At 42.5% G+C, this 21585-nt stretch overlaps 1 protein-coding gene across 1 annotated transcript in view; it reads right to left on the bottom strand.

Annotated features, from left to right (window-relative positions):
- The window catches only part of ephb2b (eph receptor B2b), a 248056-nt gene that overhangs the window by 22157 nt on the left and 204314 nt on the right, over positions 1 to 21585 (bottom strand). Inside the window, exons 6-11 of the mRNA XM_062986759.1 lie at positions 15248 to 15372; positions 9760 to 9922; positions 7903 to 8011; positions 6126 to 6190; positions 2148 to 2270; positions 1819 to 2066 (exon numbers count right to left, since the gene is read on the bottom strand). Coding sequence (XP_062842829.1) covers positions 1819 to 2066; positions 2148 to 2270; positions 6126 to 6190; positions 7903 to 8011; positions 9760 to 9922; positions 15248 to 15372 — 833 coding nt within the window. The remainder of the gene's footprint in view (positions 1 to 1818; positions 2067 to 2147; positions 2271 to 6125; positions 6191 to 7902; positions 8012 to 9759; positions 9923 to 15247; positions 15373 to 21585) is intronic.

The raw sequence follows: 21585 nt of genomic DNA, 5'->3' as shown, positions 1-21585 counted from the left end.
TTTTTAGTATTGGATTGGGACAGTGGTAGCGTAGATACAATACATGACTAACAGAGTGACACTCCAAGAACACTAGACTAAATTTTTTGTAAGCAAGCTTAATATTAGAGCAAATGTTAGTGTGGCAACCCGTGGAGATGACGGGAGGAAAGTGGCGGGCTCATTAGCACTGAGCCACTTTGGAAATCGATACAGGGAGTAGATGGGCTCAGTGGGGAGGCGTGTTGAAGAGGGACGACTGGGTAGTATTGAGTGGCGCCTGATGGCGATTGTGTGATGTACACAGAGTTAAATTAAGAGAAGGCGTTTGAAATGTGCATACTGATTTAAACACACACACACACACATTTCTTGTGGCTTGATGGGTAGTACTGTTGCCTCATAGCAAGAATAGTCTGGATCCTTTTTGTGTGGAGTTTGCATGTTCTCCGTGTCTGCATGGGTTTCCTCCACAAGTCTAAAAACGTCCAGTCAGGCCAATTGGAGCTACTAGAATTTGCCCTAAGCGTGAATGTATGTGTGTTTGGGCCAGCTGTAGCCTAGTGGTTAAGATACTGGACCAGTGATCAGAGGGTCGCTGGTTTAAGCCCCACCACTGCCAGGTTGCTGCTGTTGGGCCCTTGAGCAAGGCCCTTAACCCTTAATTGCTCAGACTGTATACTGTAACTGTAATGTAAGTCGCTTGATAAAGGCGCCTGCTAAATGCTGAATATGTAAAATGTAAATGTTTGCTCTGTGATGAACTGGGTTTCCTGGCTTTGGCCAAATTAATCAGACCCACCGCGACCCTGACCAGGGATAAAGCCGTGGTAAAACAAACAATAAAACAATGAATGGATTAATTAAATAATTAATTAATAATACACCACATTCGAACCCAATTCTTCCCAGATGCACACTAGCACACACACACACACACACACACACACACACACACACACACACACACACACACACACACACACACACATTACGTTTCGTCACTCATCTAAGGGACTTCTTCAGTGTGAGCTTGTGGTGAATACCCCAATCTTATATGGAGCCGATGACTAAAACCGGCCCATTGGTGATCAGGTCAATCACAGCACTGTAGGATGGTGAAAGATGTACAAGGAACGACCATCCCTAAAAAGAGGGGCCCTAAGAGTACATTTTTTCATCTTACATGCGGTGATTGATAACCTGATCACCAATAGGCCAGTTTCGGTCCTTATGCAAATCGACTGCATATTTATTCATGTATGTATTTATGTATGTATGTATGAAGCCTTGTTGTTAAGGTACTGTACTAGGTTCAAGCGTCACCACTGCCAGATTGTCACTGTTGGGCCCTTGAGCAAGGCCCTTAACCTTCAATTGCTTAGACAATATACTGCCACAGTACTGTAAGTCACTTTGGATAAAAAGCATCTGCTAAAAATGCATCTCCAATTCACCTCACCTGCAGGTGAGAAAACTGCAGCTCTCTAAGGAAACCCACACAGACACAGGGAGAACATGCAAACTCCACACAGAAAGGAACCGGACCACTCCATCTGGGAATAGAACCCAGGACCTTCTTGCTGTGATGTGACAGTGCTACCCACCGAGCCATCGTTCCGGCCCGGCTGCATATAAGGTCGGGGTATTCACCACCAGATCTGACTGAAGAAAGCACTTGGATGAGTGACAAAACGTTAACGTATCTCCACACCAAACTTTGTGTCCAGATGAGCTGATTTAACTTATATTTAAGGCAAAGTTGTTTCTTATATCTATTAATGACAGCATTTATTTATTGAAAGGTTAAACAACAGCAAAGGCACTTTGAGTACTCACCCTAAGGAAAGAATCCAGTGAGCCGTTCTCCATGAACTCGGTGATGATCATGACAGGGCTGCTCTTGGTCACCACGCCCCCCAAGTGAATAACATTAGGATGGTCAAACTGTCCCATGATACTGGCCTCGCTCAGAAAGTCTCGTCTCTGCTTCTCCGTGTAGCCTGACTTCAGAGTCTTAATAGCCACGAACATCTCCCGTTTACCGGGCAGCTTCAGGTTGCCACTGCAAACCTCCCCAAACTCTCCTAGAGAGGAACGGAGGCTGAGCTTGGTCTCACATGACGGCGATATTGTGAAAATAATATTAATTTTTTAATCGATCGTACCTGCTCCGATGACCTGCTCAATTTTCACACAGGAAATGTCAATCTCCTTGGCAAATTCCCTCACTGCTTCGTTGGGGTCTTCGTAGGTAAACGGATCGATGTAGATTTTCATTCCTGGTGACACTTCAAGAAATAAAGAAAGAAAACAGTATTAAACACTTAGTCGCTTTAGTGTAGCTTTTTTTTTTTTTTTATAAAAAAGGAAGAAAAATCAATCAGCCAAGCCGAGATTTAGTGTAAACAATGGCTCTGCAAACACCCCAACCTGCATAATCAAACGCTTTCCATTCCGCACTACCTGGTGTTAGTATGACTGCAACCGCTGAAGTGTGACAGTGTTTCAATACTCCGATAAGACTTCCACTGTGCGACTGGGCTGTCACGGTTCAGACACTATCAGCCGTTTCCGCCTGCACCTTTGAAAGCAGGTATATTGGTTTTTAAGTGTTCAGAGACTTCAAATGTCTCCTGACTTTAAATATTCAGATTCTCAGATCCTCCGATTCTTCACATTCACATTGATGTCATTTAATAGCCTGCTGCAATCGGGAGGGAAAGCTCGGAACGAGAATTTGAAAGGGGGGATTTGAATAGCTGCATAGAAATAGGGATGACTTTGATGATTTTCTGTAAGTATGGAAAGCTTGAATTTATACATATTCGATGGAAATGTGCAGTTTTATGATACTGCTATAGGAATAGAATATAATGCAGACTGAAAAAAATATGTGGACGCTCCTTCGTTCATTCCTAACAAGCGTATAAAATCAATAAGGCCCATTCCAGTTCCAGCTAGAAGTACAACTACCATAGAGACCTTCTCTTTCTACACCTGGACCTGACCTTACAGATGCTCTTTTAACTAATACCACACAAATTCCCACAGACGCATTTTGAAATCTTGTAGAAAACCTTTACAAAACAATATTAATGCCCATGGTATCAGAAAGAAGTGTCCAACAAGTTCTTAGTCAGAGTAATTAAACTCAAAGACAGCAACAACAGCAACAACTACACTGATCAGCCATAACATTAAAACCACCTTCTACAATTACTGACTGTGGCATCTGTTTCTCGGCATGCTTTGTTAGCCCCCTTTCATGTTGTTCTTCAATGGTCAGGACCCCCACAGGACCACCACAGAGCGGGTATTATTTAGGTGGTGGATCATTCTCAGCACTGCACTGACACTGACATGGTGGTGGTGTGTTAGTGTGTGTTGTGCTGGTATGAGTGGATCAGACACAGCAATGCTGATGGAGTGTTTACTGCTGGACTAAGAATAGTCCACCAACCAAAAATATCCAGCCAACAGCGCCCCGTGGGCAGCGTGCTGTGACCACTGATGAAGGTCTAGAAGATGACCGACTCAAACAGCAGCAATAGATGAGCGATCGTCTCTGACTTTACGTCTACAAGGTGGACCAACTAGGTAGGAGTGTCTAATAGAGTGGACAGTGAGTGGACACGGTATTTAAAAACTCCAGCAGCACTGCTGTGTCTGATCCACTTATACCAGCACAACACACACTAACACTAACACACCACCACCATGTCAGTGTCACTGCAGTGCTGAGAATGATCCACCGCCTAAATAATACCTGATCTGTGGTGGTTCTGACCATTGAAGGACAGCATGAAAGGAGGCTAAAAAAGCATGCAGAGAATCAGATGGACTACAGTCAGTAATTGTAGAACTACAAAGTGCTTCTATGTGGTAAGTGGAGCTGATAAAATGGACAGTGAGTGTAGAAACAAGGAGGTGGTTTTAATGTTATGGTGATCGGTGTATACAGTAAGCCAGCACCAAACTAGTCAGTCAGCCAGTCAGTCAGTGTGTCAGTCCATCAGCCAATCAGCCATCACCAAGCCAGTCAGCCAGCAAGTCAGCCAGCAAGTCAGCCAGCATCTAGCCAGCCAGTCAGCCAGCCCATCAGTCAGCCAGCCAGTCAACCAACCAGCCAATCAGTCAGTCAGTCGGCACCCATCCAGTCAAAGTGGCTCTATAAAAATATGTTCTACAAAAGAATTCTGGATACAAACAGCAAATATCTAATAAAATAATAATTATTAAATAACTATTGTCAGTTGCATTTTCTGTAGTATTATAAATCTTGCCGCTTGACTACCCAGCCTGCAAAATGTTATGTTCCTCTGGCTTTAATGTACCCAGTTTGGCCCAGTTGAAGTAAATGATGTGTTAGAAGCAGACAATAAAATGTGCAGGGCATGAATTACTCGATGACCCTCGAGAAAGTGGAAATGCAGTAGAGATAAAAATGGGGTCTGAGTTAGTGTCAATGTTGTTAGATGCTGGGAACACATAAAAGTCTGTTTTTTTTGGCCCGAACTATGTGGTTGTCAGAAATCAGAGACTTTGAAATTGAGAGAAAGAAGTGGATAAAATATCAAATCACTGAGTAATGGTCTGGACACGGACAAGGTCAGAACGTGCCATTTGAGCGTAATTGTCTGATAATGTTCATTTTAAGACCTTCACTTATGTCCTTGGTGTGGGATTAAGAACCGAGCGGCTATCTTTAGAAGACGTTTTGAAAAGGTCAGGCTGGGAACGGGAATGGTGTGACCTCGCCCATCAGTCTGAGTGGTAATGTAAATAGCTGAACGGACAGTGAAAGTGAAAAGAAGGAGAGAGGATGATGGGGGGCACTTTCAGCGACTGGGTGCTAATGGATGAGAGCCGGTCTTAAAATTCCAGGGTTCACCAGTCTAGCAGTCTGTGCTTAGTTAGAAATGACCTCCATAGAACTGCCGTTTCCTGTAATCTCTTAACACTGATTACACCAGCAAAGACTGGTAAGACTGGGACAAAAAGTATCTAGGAGGTTTTATTATGAGGGTGAAAAAGAGTGATAAGCCTGTTAAACTGGAAAATGCAGACATCCCAAGTGTCCCGGAAGTTCCGGGAGTCTCCCGCATATACATAGCGGCTCCCTGATGCCCGCAAGTCAGATAAAATCTCCCGGAATCTAGAACGAGCGGCCAAGAGCGCCACACACGCGCACACGCGTATTAAATCCGTTATCTGATATACAATCTAGCGCACTGTGTAGGGAACATAAATCAATTGTCTAATATACTGTCTAGTGCACTATGTAGGGAACATAAATCCATGATCTGATATACTATCTAGTGCACTATGTAGAGAACATAAATCCGTTATCTGATATACAATTTAGTGCACCATGTAGGGAACCTAAATCCATTAACTAATACGCTACCTAAAGCATTATGTAAGAAACATAAGTCTATTATCTAGTACACTATCTAGTGCACTAAGTAAGGAACATAAATTCTTTTCTAATATACAATCTGGTGCACTATGTAGGGAACATAAATCTATTATCTTTCACACTATCTAGTGCACTATGTAGTACACATTAATGTGTTTGTGACGTGAAGAGTTAGCTCAGTAGCTCAGTTAGCAGCTCCTAAAAGTTCTGTTATCACCCAGATCCTTTGATGTGTGCGAGAGGTTTTTTAGCTTTTTTTGGGGGGGGGCTTGGGGGGGTCGGGGTCGGGGTCGAGGACCGGGTCCGGGGGTACCTCCATGAAATGAGTTTTTGCAACTTGGGATGTCTAAAATCATTCTAGCAATAATTTAAGGTCTTTAATATTTCTGATAACTTAGACACTTGAAATCATTTTACATTTATGGAACCAAGTCATCCAACACCCAGATTACTCCTGTAAAAAAGTAATAGCACCCATCAATTGCTATTATTAGTGCTTGCTTAAACAGCAATGACACCAACGGAACCACAGTTCGATGTCTTTAAATCACTGTGTGAAGATTCTTAACCCACACTTCTTTGTAGAACTGCTTTAAAACAGTCCTCTTTTTTGAAAATGAAACTGCTATTCTTTCTAAGCTGAAAAATGAATGGAAAAACCAAAGAATATAATTGAAGTGTGTGAGAAAGTACTGTAGTACATAAGAAGGATAAAAACACTTACAGTGTCCACTTGTGTAGTGTTGTAGCTTGTCTGTGTATTCTGAGTCAGCTCTCTCAAAGCCACGTCTAAAAACATAAGCACATGTAAATCACTGATTGGTCAAAGTCAATAAATCAAATAATTTAAATTGTAGAAATAAATAAACCAGTGAATAGTCTTGATTTGCTAAAATGTTCTTGCTTTACACAATTAAAATAATCAAAGTTACTATTCCAACATCACTACATATTTTGGTAAAAGTTTTGCTTCATGTCTGAGAGGTATGTGATCTAGACTTCAACCAGAGCACCAATAAATCAACTGATTAGCCCAAACAATGCTAAAATGTATTTTTTTCTTGCTTTCCTACCTTACCCTAGCCTAACCTACTTCACTTTACATTACCCTACCTTACCTTACCCTTTCCCACCTTTCCTAATCCTACCCTACCCTATCTCACACTTCCCTACATTACCATACCCTACCCCATCTTACCTTACCCTACCTTACCCTCCCTACCTTATCTTACCCTACCCTGCCCTACCCTACCCTACTTTACTTTACCTTACCTTACCCTCCCTGCCTTACCCTTCTTTAGTCTACCCTACCCTTACCTACTTCACCTTACCCTTCCCCACTTTTCCTTACCCTACCCTACCTTACCCTCCCTACTTTATCTTACCCTACCTTACCCTACTTCACTTTACCTTTCCCTACCTTATCTTACCCTACCATGCCCTACCTTACCCTTTCATACCTTACCGTAACTTACCCTACCCTACATTACTCTACCCTACCTTACCTCTCCTTACCCTACCCTACATTACCTTGCCTTACCCCATCCTACCTTACCGTACCTTACCCATTCCTACTTCACTTTACCCTTCCCTATCTTACCTTACTCTACCTTACCCTACCCTATCTTACCTTACCATACTCTACCTTGCCTTACTCTACCCTACCTTACCCTTCTTTAGCCTACCCAACCCTTACCTACTTCACCTTACCCTTCCCTGCCTTACCGTGTCCTATCTTACCTTACTCCATACTAACTTACCCTTCCTTAGCCTACCCTACCTTACCCGTTCCTACTACACCTTACCTTTCCTTACCTTACCGTGTCCTATCTTACCTTACCATACTCTACCTTGCCTTACTCTACCATACCTTACCCTTCTTTAGCCTACCCTACCCTTACCTACTTCACCTTACCCTTCCCTGCCTTACCGTGTCCTGTCTTACGTGACCTTACTCCATCCTAACTTACCCTTCCTTAGCCTACCCTACCTTACCCGTTCCTACTTCACCTTACCTTTCCTTACCATACCGTGTCCTATCTTACCTTACCCTATCTTACCCTTCCTTGCCTTACCGCTATCCTATTCTATGGTGCCCTGTCCTGTCCTGTCCCGTCCCATCCTATCTAATCTTAAAAAGTTTGTTTGGAGAGCATATAAAACCATCTTTTACAGGCTCAGCTGTAAGTTATCCCAGGAATTAGCAGCATTACCTGCACTGCCTAAATAAACTGTCAATGTGGGCTATACTGCTTCAGGAGATCAGTAAGGTATGCAGGAATTAAATCATTTTGGGCTTTAAATCTACCCTCACAACATTTTTTCTGAAAGTTAGCTAAGTAACTTAAGGTAGCCTATTATTCCCAGCCTTTGCTAATGAAGACATATTTAAAAACCCTGTGGGTCTGTGCTTAGTGATTAGTTGGTAGTCTAATTAGCAATTAGCAGCAGGGCTGCAAATATCTAGGGACATGGCTGAAGGTAGCCACACACCAACGTACCTGTTACACACGATGATAATCACCACCAGAGCGATGAGGAAGACCAAGCCTGCAGCAGCTGAGCCGATGATTAGAGGCAGCTTCTCCTGAATGCTAGTGTTGTACTCCTCTGTGAATAACACACACAAAATAATTCTGATATTACGACCTCAATACAAACTCTAGAACTCCACAGATTCTGCAGATTTAGAGGAGTCCCTGAGCTCAGTGCTGAGGCAAAGCCTTTGAGCGAGGATTTGTGTTAACACCCCATCCAAATCCCTAAATCTGATCAAGCCTGCAGCGGTTAACAATCCACCGGGACTGTGCAGATGTGCCCGTTTAGGGCCCTGGGGCAAGGCCTCTAACTGTCCAACTACTGCTGTTGGACGCTGAGAGTCTGGAGGGCAGAGCTCAAGGGTATATACTGTACAAGTGATGGGGTGATCGAGTCGATCAGGGACGTACCAAGAGTGCACAAATGAGTTCTCTCCTTAGCTTCCCTAATTAGGAACTATCTAAGCGCCACGCTGACACAACCGCCGTGCTAATCCGCCCACCGATTCCCTCTCGAAACCCAACAGAGGCAGGAGGCAGCCAACGAGCAGCCGGCTGGCATTAGACGCTTGGCATGGCAGCGACATCAAGCCAGGGAGACAGATTTCCATTCTCAGGGGTTTGTTATGTGTAAACAAAACTCAACACTGTCAATTTGACGCAAAAATGGGAATTAGCTAATGCTAAATATCTATTTATTTACAATATGTAAACAAAGTGTCGGTGAGCTTCCATGCTCAAACCCAAAAGGGAGAGTGCGTCATTATTAGCAGAAATAATGAAGTGGTGGCTTAGCGGTTGGAGTCCGAGTCAAGTCACGAGTCTTTAGGCTAGAGTCCGAGTCAGAGTCAAGTCACGAGTCTTTAGGCTAGAGTCCGAGTCCGAGTCAAGTCACGAGTCTTTAGGCTAGAGTCTGAGTCAAGTCCCAAGTCTTTAGGCTAGAGTCCAAGTCAAGTCACGAGTCTTTGAGCTAGAGTCCGAGTCAAGTCCCAAGTCTTTAGGCTAGAGTCTGAGTCAAGTCACGAGTCTTTAGGTTAGAGTCCGAGTCAAGTCACGAGTCTTTAACTAAAGTCTGAGTCAAGTCATGAGTCTTTAGGCTAGAGTCCGAGTCAAGTCATGAGTCTTTAGGCTAGAGTCTGAGTCAAGTCACGAGTCTTTAGGTTAGAGTCCGAGTCAAGTCACGAGTCTTTAACTAAAGTCTGAGTCAAGTCACAAGTCTTTGGGCTAGAGTCAGAGTTAAGTCACGAGTCTTTAGGCTAGAGTCCGAGTCAAGTCACGAGTCAATATAATATACACAAAACATACTGGAAATGTAGCGTAGAGATAAACTATATATGTGTAAGTTCAGATAAAAAACAACAACAGATTAGCGACTGTATTTTGCCCATTGGGTGCGTTGCGGAGTCAGAGTCAAGTCTGAAGTCGCTGTGTGTGCGACTTATGAGCGACTCGCACTCGATCCCCATCTCTGCAGTGGTAGCCCAGTGGGTAGAGCTTTGGGCCATCAATTGAAAGCTTGTCAATTAAGATCCAGGCTCTGATGTGCAGCCACTGTTGGGCTCTTGAGCAAGGGGGCCTTTACCCTCTCTGCTCCAGGGGCGCAGTACAATGGCTGAGCCTGCACTCCTTTCTGTCTTCTGTTTCATAAAAACTACAAACATTTACATGCCGAGTTGGCACTTTTGGGCCCTTAAGCAAGACTTAAGCTGAATGTGTTCTGTCACAAATGCCAGTCACTTTAGATAAAAGTCAGGATTATAAATATAAACAGGATAAATCTAGATCTTGTGTTGTATGTTCAGGACTCTGTCTGCTGCTTACCCTCCGTCATGGTCTGGAAGTACATCTTGCCGCTGTAGCGTCCAAACCCAGCCACGGTGCGTGCCCGCACTTGGAACACGTAGATGCCTCCTGGCTTAAGGCCGCGAATGATAGCCGTGTTGGTCTGACTTCTTATGATGGAGGAGTTATGCTCAGTCTGGTCCTTCATCACAGAGAGAAAAAGCAAAGTGTGGTCAGTGTAAATGTAATGCAAACGGTCACTGTTTATGCATTCGCCGAGTTCTATATCAAAACACGAATGATTGCTTTCGGTCGCTGCCGTTAGGGGTCATTACAGTGGATTGTTTGACCCCATGTTTGATTGGGCACAGTTGGGAGGGGATTCTTCCTGTGGATTGTTTGCCAGCGAGACACATGTATGTGAGATGTATATTATATTATCTAGCCTCACAGCAAAAGGAACTTTCCATAAAACTAAAATAATAATTATTATAAAAATATTAAATATTAATGACAAATAATTAAATAAATAAATAAATAAGACCTAATTTTAGTAAAATTAAAAATTTTGCATTGCATATAATATATATATATATATATTTTTATTTTTTTATTTTTTTTATTTTTTATTTTTTATTACATTTTGTATTTATTTATTCATTTAGAAAGTTTGGACTCTGGTGGGTACCAACTGTACCACCTGAGCCACCACATGGCTCATTTGACCCCATGTTTGATTGGGCACAGTGTGTGAGCGAGACACTGTTAGGATACATAACATGTATATGAGATGGATGCTAGTCCCCAGCCTGTCTGTTGTAGTAGATAAACTTGGCTGCCCCCGTCAGCGCTATCTCTCGGCTCACTGATGGGACCTTCGCCGTTCTCTGAAAGAGCCTGTTTTGACAGCAGTGTCGGGGAGCAGAATCATGCCAAAAAAAGAGTGGAAATAAGACAGCAGAGTGCAGGAGACTCCCTGCCTGGGTTTTGTTTGTGTAATGGAAAAAAAGACAAAAAGACATGAGACAGAGACTCAAAAAGACATGAGACAGTGACTCAAAAAGACATGAGACAGTGACTCAAAAAGACATGAGACAGAGACTCTGTCAAACTATTTAAGTTAAACAGATGAATCCAAGATGATTTAATGCTGAATTGTGTTACAGTATGAGGTACACGGCTAAATCGATTAAAGGTTTAGACAGCTATTTTGAGAGGTCATGTGAAGCTTGATACTGAAAGACAAATCCTGACCAATACCTTAAACGTTCCTTATACCTTATTATTTTATTTAATTTTTATTTTTAAATAATTTTTAATTTGTGGCTTTTGAGCATTGTTCTGCCTTGGAATCCATCAACTGAGTTCAACTCCTATATTATGTAGCATCAAGCATCACAGCAAAAAAAATACATATAATAATAATAATAATAATAATGACAAATCAAATCAATTAAATTAATAAATAATTAATAATAAATAATAATTCCAATATATATATATATATATATATATATATATATATATATATATATATATATATAAAATATTATTATATAAAAATATAATATATAATATTATTATATATTATATAATATTATTATATATAATTTTTTTAATTAATTTTTTTTATTTATTTATTCATTTAGAAACTCTGGACTCTGGGGGGTGCCAACTGTACCACCTGAGCCACCACATGCTGCTGGAATGTTATTAAAAGAAAAAGACTCATTCATTCATTTATTCATTCAAGTTTTACTACTGCTTTATCCTGGTCAGGGTTGCAGTGGGTCTGACTCACTTGGCAAAAAACAAGTAAAAGACCCACACAATTAAAAAAATAATAATAATAAATTTTTGAAATTTTTTTTTTTAACTATTATTTGTTTACATTTAAATATATTTAAATTTGAAATTGAGGTTTTTTTGGAATATTATGCTGAAGACCTTTAAAAAAAGGTCCCCTATACGTATTTTATTTATTTATTTTTATTTAATTTTTATTTATTTATTAATTTCTTTTTTAAATTATTTTAGTGCTTTACAGTGACAGTAGTGTACAATGCATTTTATGTAGGGGATTAATTACATTTCCTTTAACCCAGAACTTATTATTTATCTATTTAATAATTTCTTTATTATTATTTTAGTGCTTTACAGTGACAGTAGTGGTCAATGTGTACAGTGCATTTTATGTAGGGGATTAATTTTCTATAGAGTTTTCTATAACCCATAAAACTGTTTAATTTTTAGTTTAATTCCCATGTTTAGAGAAAACACCACTTTACCAGGTTTGTCACCCGATACCCTGTGTATCTGTAAAACCAAACTCAGAGCTGTTTTTCATAGCGGATGAAACGTGCTTGTGATTATGTGGGCTTGTGTCTTGAAAGACATGATATGTGTAAAATTGCTCATGTGTTTTATATCTAGAAACTTAAGAAATGTGTTTCTGAAATGCTGTCTTCATCGCAGTCAACACCCCACATTTACAACCACGAAAACCTCAGTAGCTTTAACCAGGGAGTCGTCAGTGATTTCCCGTCCTAGTAAACGGCTGTTATTCTAATCAGTATTAAATGATCACTAACTTCTGCCAGCAACCTCAAATATACAGATCTTGAGTCTTTAAGCATTGTTAGATGGATTATTTGGTCAGCACTTCTTGCATGTTCATTGGAGTAAGCAATAATGTCTATATAAAAACCTTTAGTAACACATGATTCTAACAGGACCAGACTTTACCACAGTAAGTCTGAAGAAACATTGACATTTTGTTCTATAGGTGGTTGGATACGAGGGTCCAGACTGAGTTCGTTTTTTTTTTTTTAGCTTAATGGTGTAGCTTTAAGTAACTGCAGTGATTATGCAATGTAATCAGTGCACTACTAATGATATATTTACACACAATGTACCACATAGGATTTGGTTTGGGACAAAGCCAGCTAATCACTTGTGTCCATCCGTCAAAACCATGAATATAAGCTTTTATATGCAAGTGTGGAGAGAACACGCCCCCTCCGACATGTGAACAATCCACCGAGCCCTTCTTTTTTACCTATACTTCAATGGATTTGTGTGAAACGCCAGTCTCGCGCATGGAGAGTAATGCACTGATCTCTACTTCAGAACAGGCTACTAACCAGGGTTCTTACAGAGCATTAAAGACCCCACCCTCCCTTTTAGTCTGGTATTTTCCCACCCACCAGACTGGTGGGCAATTTTGTCTACTGTAGCTACTACCAATTGTGCCTGCTGTTGGTAGCCAACTTTATATACAGTGTATCACAAAAGTGAGTACACCCCTCACATTTCTGCAGATATTTAAGTATATCTTTTCATGGGACAACACTGACAAAATGACACTTTGACACAATGAAAAGTAGTCTGTGTGCAGCTTATATAACAGTGTAAATTTATTCTTCCCTCAAAATAACTCAATATACAGCCATTAATGTCTAAACCACCGGCAACAAAAGTGAGTACACCCCTTAGTGAAAGTTCCTGAAGTGTAAATATTTTGTGTGGCCACCATTATTTCCCAGAACTGCCTTAACTCTCCTGGGCATGGAGTTTACCAGAGCTTCACAGGTTGCCACTGGAATGCTTTTCCACTCCTCCATGACGACATCACGGAGCTGGCGGATATTCGAGACTTTGCGCTCCTCCACCTTCCGCTTGAGGATGCCCCAAAGATGTTCTATTGGGTTTAGGTCTGGAGACATGCTTGGCCAGTCCATCACCTTTACCCTCAGCCTCTTCAATAAAGCAGTGGTCGTCTTAGAGGTGTATTTGGGGTCATTATCATGCTGGAACACTGCCCTGCGACCCAGTTTCCGGAGGGAGGGGATCATGCTCTGCTTCAGTATTTCACAGTACATATTGGATGTGTCCCTCAATGAAATGTAACTCCCCAACACCTGCTGCACTCATGCAGCCCCAGACCATGGCATTCCCACCACCATGCTTGACTGTAGGCATGACACACTTATCTTTGTACTCCTCACCTGATTGCCGCCACACATGCTTGAGACCATCTGAACCAAACAAATTAATCTTGGTCTCATCAGACCATAGGACATGGTTCCAGTAATCCATGTCCTTTGTTGACATGTCTTCAGCAAACTGTTTGCGGGCTTTCTTGTGTAGAGACTTCAGAAGAGGCTTCCTTCTGGGGTGACAGCCATGCAGACCAATTTGATGTAGTGTGCGGCGTATGGTCTGAGCACTGACAGGCTGACCCCCCACCTTTTCAATCTCTGCAGCAATGCTGACAGCACTCCTGCGCCTATCTTTCAAAGACAGCAGTTGGATGTGACGCTGAGCACGTGCACTCAGCTTCTTTGGACGACCAACGCGAGGTCTGTTCTGAGTGGACCCTGCTCTTTTAAAACGCTGGATGATCTTGGCCACTGTGCTGCAGCTCAGTTTCAGGGTGTTGGCAATCTTCTTGTAGTCTTGGCCATCTTCATGTAGCGCAACAATTCGTCTTTTAAGATCCTCAGAGAGTTCTTTGCCATGAGGTGCCATATTGGAACTTTCAGTGACCAGTATGAGAGAGTGTGAGAGCTGTACTACTAAATTGAACACACCTGCTCCCTATGCACACCCGAGACCTAGTAACACTAACAAATCACATGACATTTTGGAGGGAAAATGACAAGCAGTGCTCAATTTGGACATTTAGGGGTGTAGTCTCTTAGGGGTGTACTCACTTTTGTTGCCGGTGGTTTAGACATTAATGGCTGTATATTGAGTTATTTTGAGGGAAGAATAAATTTACACTGTTATATAAGCTGCACACAGACTACTTTTCATTGTGTCAAAGTGTCATTTTGTCAGTGTTGTCCCATGAAAAGATATACTTAAATATCTGCAGAAATGTGAGGGGTGTACTCACTTTTGTGATACACTGTATATATACTGTATATACTGTATATATGTATAGATAGATAGATAGATAGATAGATAGATAGATAGATAGATAGATAGATAGATAATAAAACTATTGCATGGGGCACCCCGGTGGCACAGTAAGATATTACACTAGCACACCAACACTGGGATTCTGAACTCGAATCTCGGCTCTCCCCTTTTCTCCCAATTTTTAGCGTGTCCAATTTTAACCCAATTGCATTATGCTTCCTCTCAACTGGTGCTGACCCCCGCCCCGACTGAAAAAAGCGAACTGACACACGCGCCCTCCGACACGTGTAGTAGCCTACTGCATCTCTTCACCTGCACGAGACAAGTTCATATGCGGATCTGCTTTGTGTACGAAGAGCCACACCCTGATCACATTATCACTCATCTCCGTGCAGACGCCATCAATCAGCCGGCAGGGGTCGTAATTGCATCGTAATTGCACCAGTCCCTATCCGGATATTCCCTCCCTGTATGAACAAGTCGGATGGGCAGCTATATAAATATTATTATTGAAGTAGGATAATAATAAAATCTAATTGAATACAAAACAAACCAATGTTTTTTGTTAAGCAGTATAACGTGCAAATTTTAGGTCCACTACCTTCTCATAATACTGCAGCTCGTAGTCGAGAATGACGCCGTTTGGTTGGTCTGGTTGCGACCAGGACAGAGTGATGCTGTCCACTGTCCGGCTGACTTGGTGCATGATAGAAACTGCAGAGGGAGCTGAAAAATAAAAGAGAAGAAGAGAAAGAGAGTTAAATTAAAATGCAAATTATTACCATGCTTTGCAAACCATTTAAAAACGATCTACAACTCCCCATACACACTGGAATAATAGCGTAACAAAAAGTCATTCAACTCCGAAACTGGAGCAGGATGAAAGGAACATCATGACTAGATTTGTACACAGTCAGGATGCAGCACTGCACCACATCAACAAACCGAGGGAATTTCCAGCCATGTCTTCTGTCTCTTACGTTGTCTGTAGATCTACAGAAACGACTCAGCAAGCCAAACTAATTCTCTAACAAACACCACCTATAAAACACACATCATACACAACTGCTATTGAAGCTAGTTAGGAAGGAGCCTTGGGCTGAGGTAATTGATTGGGTTGTTCCACACGGCCATTAAACACGGCCCATTAGGTCAAACCGAAATGGATGGGGACACAGTCGGAGCCGTATGGGGTTTGGGCGGCCCGGAATTTATGGCTAAGACCCACGTGCAGCGTGCAGCCATCTCTAAGGCTCAGCCCCATAAAGAGAAAGGCATCTCGTCTGGCACGTGGACTTCCATGGAAAATGTACTCGCTAAAAGAAAAGCCTGTCGAGCTATCAGTCTGGTCTGTGTCTGAGGCGCTAAAACGGCTTTTGGAACGTTCGTTTTTGACTAGCGTGTCAGCTTTTGATCATACGCCGCCAGAAAAAATAAAACAGCCACAGGTTCACTTACAGGTTTCTTTTACAGATCAGTTCATTTTCATGCTAGTCCACATGTTTACTGGCAGATGTCACTATAGCAGGGTTTCCCGACCAGTGGTTCTGAACCCCTGGGTGTATATATATACGGTGGAGGTCAGCCATAACATTAAAACCACCTTCTTGTTTCTACACTCACTGTCCGTTTTATCTTTGTTGTTCTACAATTACTGACTGTAGTCCATCTGTTTTTCTACATACTTTGTTAGCCCCCTTTCATGCTGTTCTTCAATGGTCAGGACCCCCATGACCACTACAGGGCAGGTATTATTTAGGTGGTGGATCATTCTCAGCTCTGCAGTGACACTGACATGGTGGTGGTGTTAGTGTGTGTTGTGCTGGTACAAGTGGATCAGACACAGCAGCGCTGCTGGAGTTTTTAAACACCTCACTGTCACTGCTGGACTGAGAATAGTCCACCAACCAAAAATATCCAGCCAACAGCGCCCCGTGGGCAGCGTCCTGTGACCACTGATGAAGGTCTAGAAGATGACCAACTCAAACAGCAGCAATAGATGAGCGATCATCTCTGACCTCCCACCCCGGACAGCTCTAGGAAGAGTCCTGGTGGTTCCAAACTTCTTCCATTTACGGATGATGGAGGCCACTGTGCTCATTGGGACCTGCAATGCTGCAGAAATGTTTCTGTACCCCTCCCCAGATCTGTGCCTCGGAGGTCTACAGACAATTCCTTGGACTTCATGGCTTGGTTTGTGCTCTGACATGCACTGTGTACTATGGGATCTTATATAAACAGGTGTGTGCCTTTCCAAAACATGTCCAATAAACTAAATTTACCACAGGTGGACTCCAATCAAGTTGTAGAATCATCTGGAGGATGATCATTGGAAACTGGAAGCACCCGTGCTTAATTTTGAGTGTCATTATGTCATTTATGAGCCCTATAATTCTATTCCCCAGCCCAGGTTTTACCTTGTATGACTATGACCTGCATTAACCCCTAAATCATTCTCATTCAGTAGATAATAAACCATGAAGACTCTCAACAACAGGCAAACCACAACCACCACTTCTACATAATAAAAATCTGTCAATGTATAATAAATGACAGCCTGAAACGACTTTATTTTTTTACAGAGCCAGAGAGGGGAAACGGATCCGCCCGACGGAATACATCAACCTCCGAAGCAGGCCTCAAGGCCCGTTTAAATCCAGGTGACTACAAGCGTCCCCTCTGTCCGGATTGCGTCGGCAAGTTTGTTTTCTATCACAAAGCACAACCTAATAAGGACAAGCAGCCAGGCTACCACAACAGGGAGCTTCCACGGGTATCACATCACACATGAATATATATTTAAGGGTTGACACATGCTCTTTGTGCACCGCATTTACATCCAGCCTGGTCTCTGTACTGCTGTCACTAGTAATCCAACCCAAAGCAACACAAACAAAGGACATATGCTCACGCTGAAGGACACTCACCGGTCTGAGAAAGCAACAGACTCGGAGAGCTTTGGTTTTCCTACCACTGAAGGATTTCTTACTGACAGTGGAATGACAATTGGCTTGTCAAGTTGAGAAGCTGGCTACAAAGCCAAAGGGCAGCAGGGATCAAGAGGCAACAAAGCACCAATCTAATGGGGAGAAGGAGTCATATTAAGGCGATGGCTGTCATGTTTCTTCTTCACCTTTGGACACTTTGTTGAATACAAGTACCAAGCCATAAGAGCGGTTATTATACCTTGTAACATACTCCTGCCATTCAGGATTCTAGCTTTTCCACACAACTGCTCTCCATGGTACGGCTTTTTACCCTAGCAAAGAGAACACATTTTCCATGTATCCCAACTCTTTTGGAAGCTGGGATCAGAACACTGGGTCAGCCATTGTACTGCACCCTAAGAGCTGAGAGGGTTTAATGCATTGCTCAAGGGTCCAACAGTGGCCTCATGGCAAAGCTGGGATGCTTTAATGCTTTAGCAAATACACTGATCATCCATAGCATTAAAACCACCTCCTTGTTTCTACACTCACTGTCCTTTTTATCAGCTCCACTTACCATATAGGAGCACTTTGTAGTTCTACAATTACTGACTGTAGTCCATCTGTTTATCTACATACTTTTTTAACCTGCTTTCACCCTGTTCTTTAATGGTCAGGACCCCCAAAGGACCACCACAGAGCAGGTATTATTTAGGTGGCGGATCATTCTCAGCACTGCAGTGACACTGACATGGTGGTGGTGTGTTAGTGTGTGTTGTGCTGGTATGAGTGGATCAGACACAGCAGCGCCGATGGAGTTTTTAAATACCACAAATGTCCACTCTATTAGACACTCCTACCTAGTTGGTCCACTTTGTAGATGTAAAGTCAGAGACGATCGCTCATCTATTGCTGCTGTTTGAGTCGGTCATCTTCTAGACCTTCATCAGTGGTCACAGGACGCTGCCCACGGGCGCTGTTGAATGGATATTTGTGGTTGGTGGACTATTCTCAGTCCAGCAGTGACAGTGAGGTGTTTAAAAACTCTGGTCCACTCATACCAGCACAACACACACTAACACACCACCACCATGTCAGTGTCACTGCAGTGCTGAGAATGATCCACCACCCAAATAATACCTACTCTGTAGTGGTCCTGACTGGTCTTGACTGGTCTTCACAGAGCCCTGACCTCAACCACATCAAACACATCTGAGGTCAGTTAGAGCAAACCTCATCGGCCAACATCAGCCTCAACCTCAACCTCACACGAAGCTATTTTTCCTAAAAAAAAAAGTGAATCCTTGCGCTCCTCTTCCAAAATTCAGTTGAAAACTTATCTGGAGGAGCAAAATTGTTTATAGTGGCACAGAGGGAGCCAACTTTATCTGAATTCCCATGGATTCGGATGGGAATGATTGCTAGTAAAGATTGTCGGTTTCTGGGGATGTTGTGTACCGTTTCTGATTAGTTTCACCTCAGGAGACGCTTCGTTCCGAGATACCCAGGACGATCGGTAAACACAACCATGTGAGGGATGACAGACGTGATCTGGAGGAGCCGTGGATTCTGGAGAGTCGTGGAGAGTTATATATACACAAATCCGAGTGTGATGAAGGTGTACGGATTCAAGTGAAGGCAAACCGAACAAAGGTGATCGAGGACAAAGACCAAACAGGGGGAGACGTGAGGGGAAAATAAATCTGGATGAAATATATTTGTTTTTATTTTGCAGTCTTGGATAGATCTTTACGATTTGTCATGCAGTAGAGGTCTTCTCCTAGATCTGATACGTCGAAACATTTGAGCCTAGTTCTTGCGCAAAGACTTGGCGACAACATGACTTGAGAATATAAACCGTCACAGCCAGCGGAGCTTTTCAATGTTTTGCTTTAGGATCCAGGAATAAATTCTATGATCAATGGAAAATATACAGTTTATAATCTTCCTCCCAGCCATTTAAGCCTGTGTGGATTTAATGGGGTGTGATCTTGTAAGCATAAACAAGCAATTTCCCAAAGGCTTTACAAATAAAATACAAATAAAATGTTTTTTAGTATAACAGACTTTTCCACACGATACGTCACCCTTTGCTTTCAGAACAATGATATTTATGCACAAAATGACATCATTCTTGAATGGTCCGCTTACCATATAGAAGCACTTTGTAATGTTACAATTACTGACTGTAATCCATCTGTTTCTCTGCATGCTTTGTTAGGACCCCCACAGGACCATCACAGAGCAGGTATTATTTAGGTGGTGGGTCATTCTCAGCACTGCAGTGACACTGACATGGTGGTGGTGTGTTAGTGTGTGTTGTGCTGGTATGAGTGGATAAGACACAGCACAGCAATGCTGATGAAGTTTTGAAACACCTCTCTGTCACTGCTGGACTGAGAATAGTCCACCAACCAGAAATATCCAGCCAACAGCGCCCCGTGGGCAGCGTCCTGTGACCACTGATGAAGGTCTAGAAGATGACCGACTCAAACAGCAGCAATCGATGAGCGATCGTCTCTGACTTTACATCTACAAGGTGGACCAACTAATAGAGGTAGGAGTGTCTAATAGAGTGGACAGTGAGTGGACACGGTATTTTGTGTCTGATCCACTCATACCGGCACAACACACACTAACACACCACCACCATGTCATTGTCACTGCAGGGCTGAGAATGATCCACCACCTAAATAATACCTGCTCTGTGGTGGTCCTGTGGGGGTCCTGACCATTGAAGAACAGGGTGAAAGCAGGCGAAAAAAGTATGTAGAGAAACAGATGGACTACAGTCAGTAATTGTAGAACTACAAAGTGCTCCTATATGGTAAGTGGAGCTGATAAAATGAACACTTAGTGTAGAAACAAGGAGGTGGTCATAATGTTATGCCTGATCGGTGTATGTATGTACAGTATACTGCAATGTCACTTTGAAAAACAGCATCATCATCAAAATCGTGTTTGCACCGAAGGTCCCGTAAAAGCTCCCTATATTTTTTCGGCTGTTTACCGCAATGCAAAGCGATCGCTGGTCCAAATGATTTCAAGATGCCTCCTAATACCATTATGGATCTCCCACTGTACTTAACGGTTGGCAAGGGTTATTGTGGATTGGCTTCTTTCAAACATAAGTCCATCCAGATGTAGAAAATAAAGTGAAGGTTGACTCGTCAGACTGTGGTTGTGCTGCGTTCATTAGTGATCATGACTAGGCCTTATCCTTTCCAAAGGTTACACCCTGTGTATTGAGGGGTGTCTCTAAAAGAGACTACAAATAAAAGTCATTCTTAATGTCATTCAAAACTATATATATATATATACCAATAAGCCATAACATTAAAACCACCTCCTTGTTTCCACACTCACTGTCCATTTTATCAGCTTCACTTACCATATAGAAGCACTTTGTAGTTCTACAATTACTGACTGCAGTCCACCTATTTCTCTGCATGTTTTGTTAGCCCCCTTTCATGCTGTTCTTCAATGGTCAGGACTCTCCCAGGACCACCACAGAGCAGGTTATTATTATAACTATTATTATTATTATTATTATTTAGGTGGTGGGTCATTCTCAGCCCTGCAGTGACACTGACATGGTGGTGGTGTGTTAGTGTGTGTTGTGCTGGTATGAGTGGATAAGACACAGCAGCGCTGATGGAGTTTTTTAAACACCTCACTGTCACTGCTGGACTGAGAATAGTCCAACAACCACAAATATCCACCCAACAGCGCCCCATGGGCAGCGTCCCGTGACCACTGATGAAGGTCTAGAAGATGACCAACTCAAACAGCAGCAATAGATGAGCGACCTCTCTGACTTTACATCTACAAGGTGGACCAACTAGGTAGGAGTGTCTAATAGAGTGGACAGTGAGTGGACACTGTATTTAAAAACTCCACTCATACCAGCACAACAAAAGATGCGCCTGCATGCATGTCGGAGGGGGCAAGTGATAGTCCTAGCCGTACTCCGCCTGCAGGGAGGGAGAGGTACTAGCAGCAAGACACATAG

This window comes from Trichomycterus rosablanca, chromosome 24, assembly GCF_030014385.1.
Source record: "Trichomycterus rosablanca isolate fTriRos1 chromosome 24, fTriRos1.hap1, whole genome shotgun sequence".
NCBI lineage: Eukaryota > Metazoa > Chordata > Actinopteri > Siluriformes > Trichomycteridae > Trichomycterus > Trichomycterus rosablanca.
This window is presented reverse-complemented; position numbering and strand designations above follow the sequence as displayed.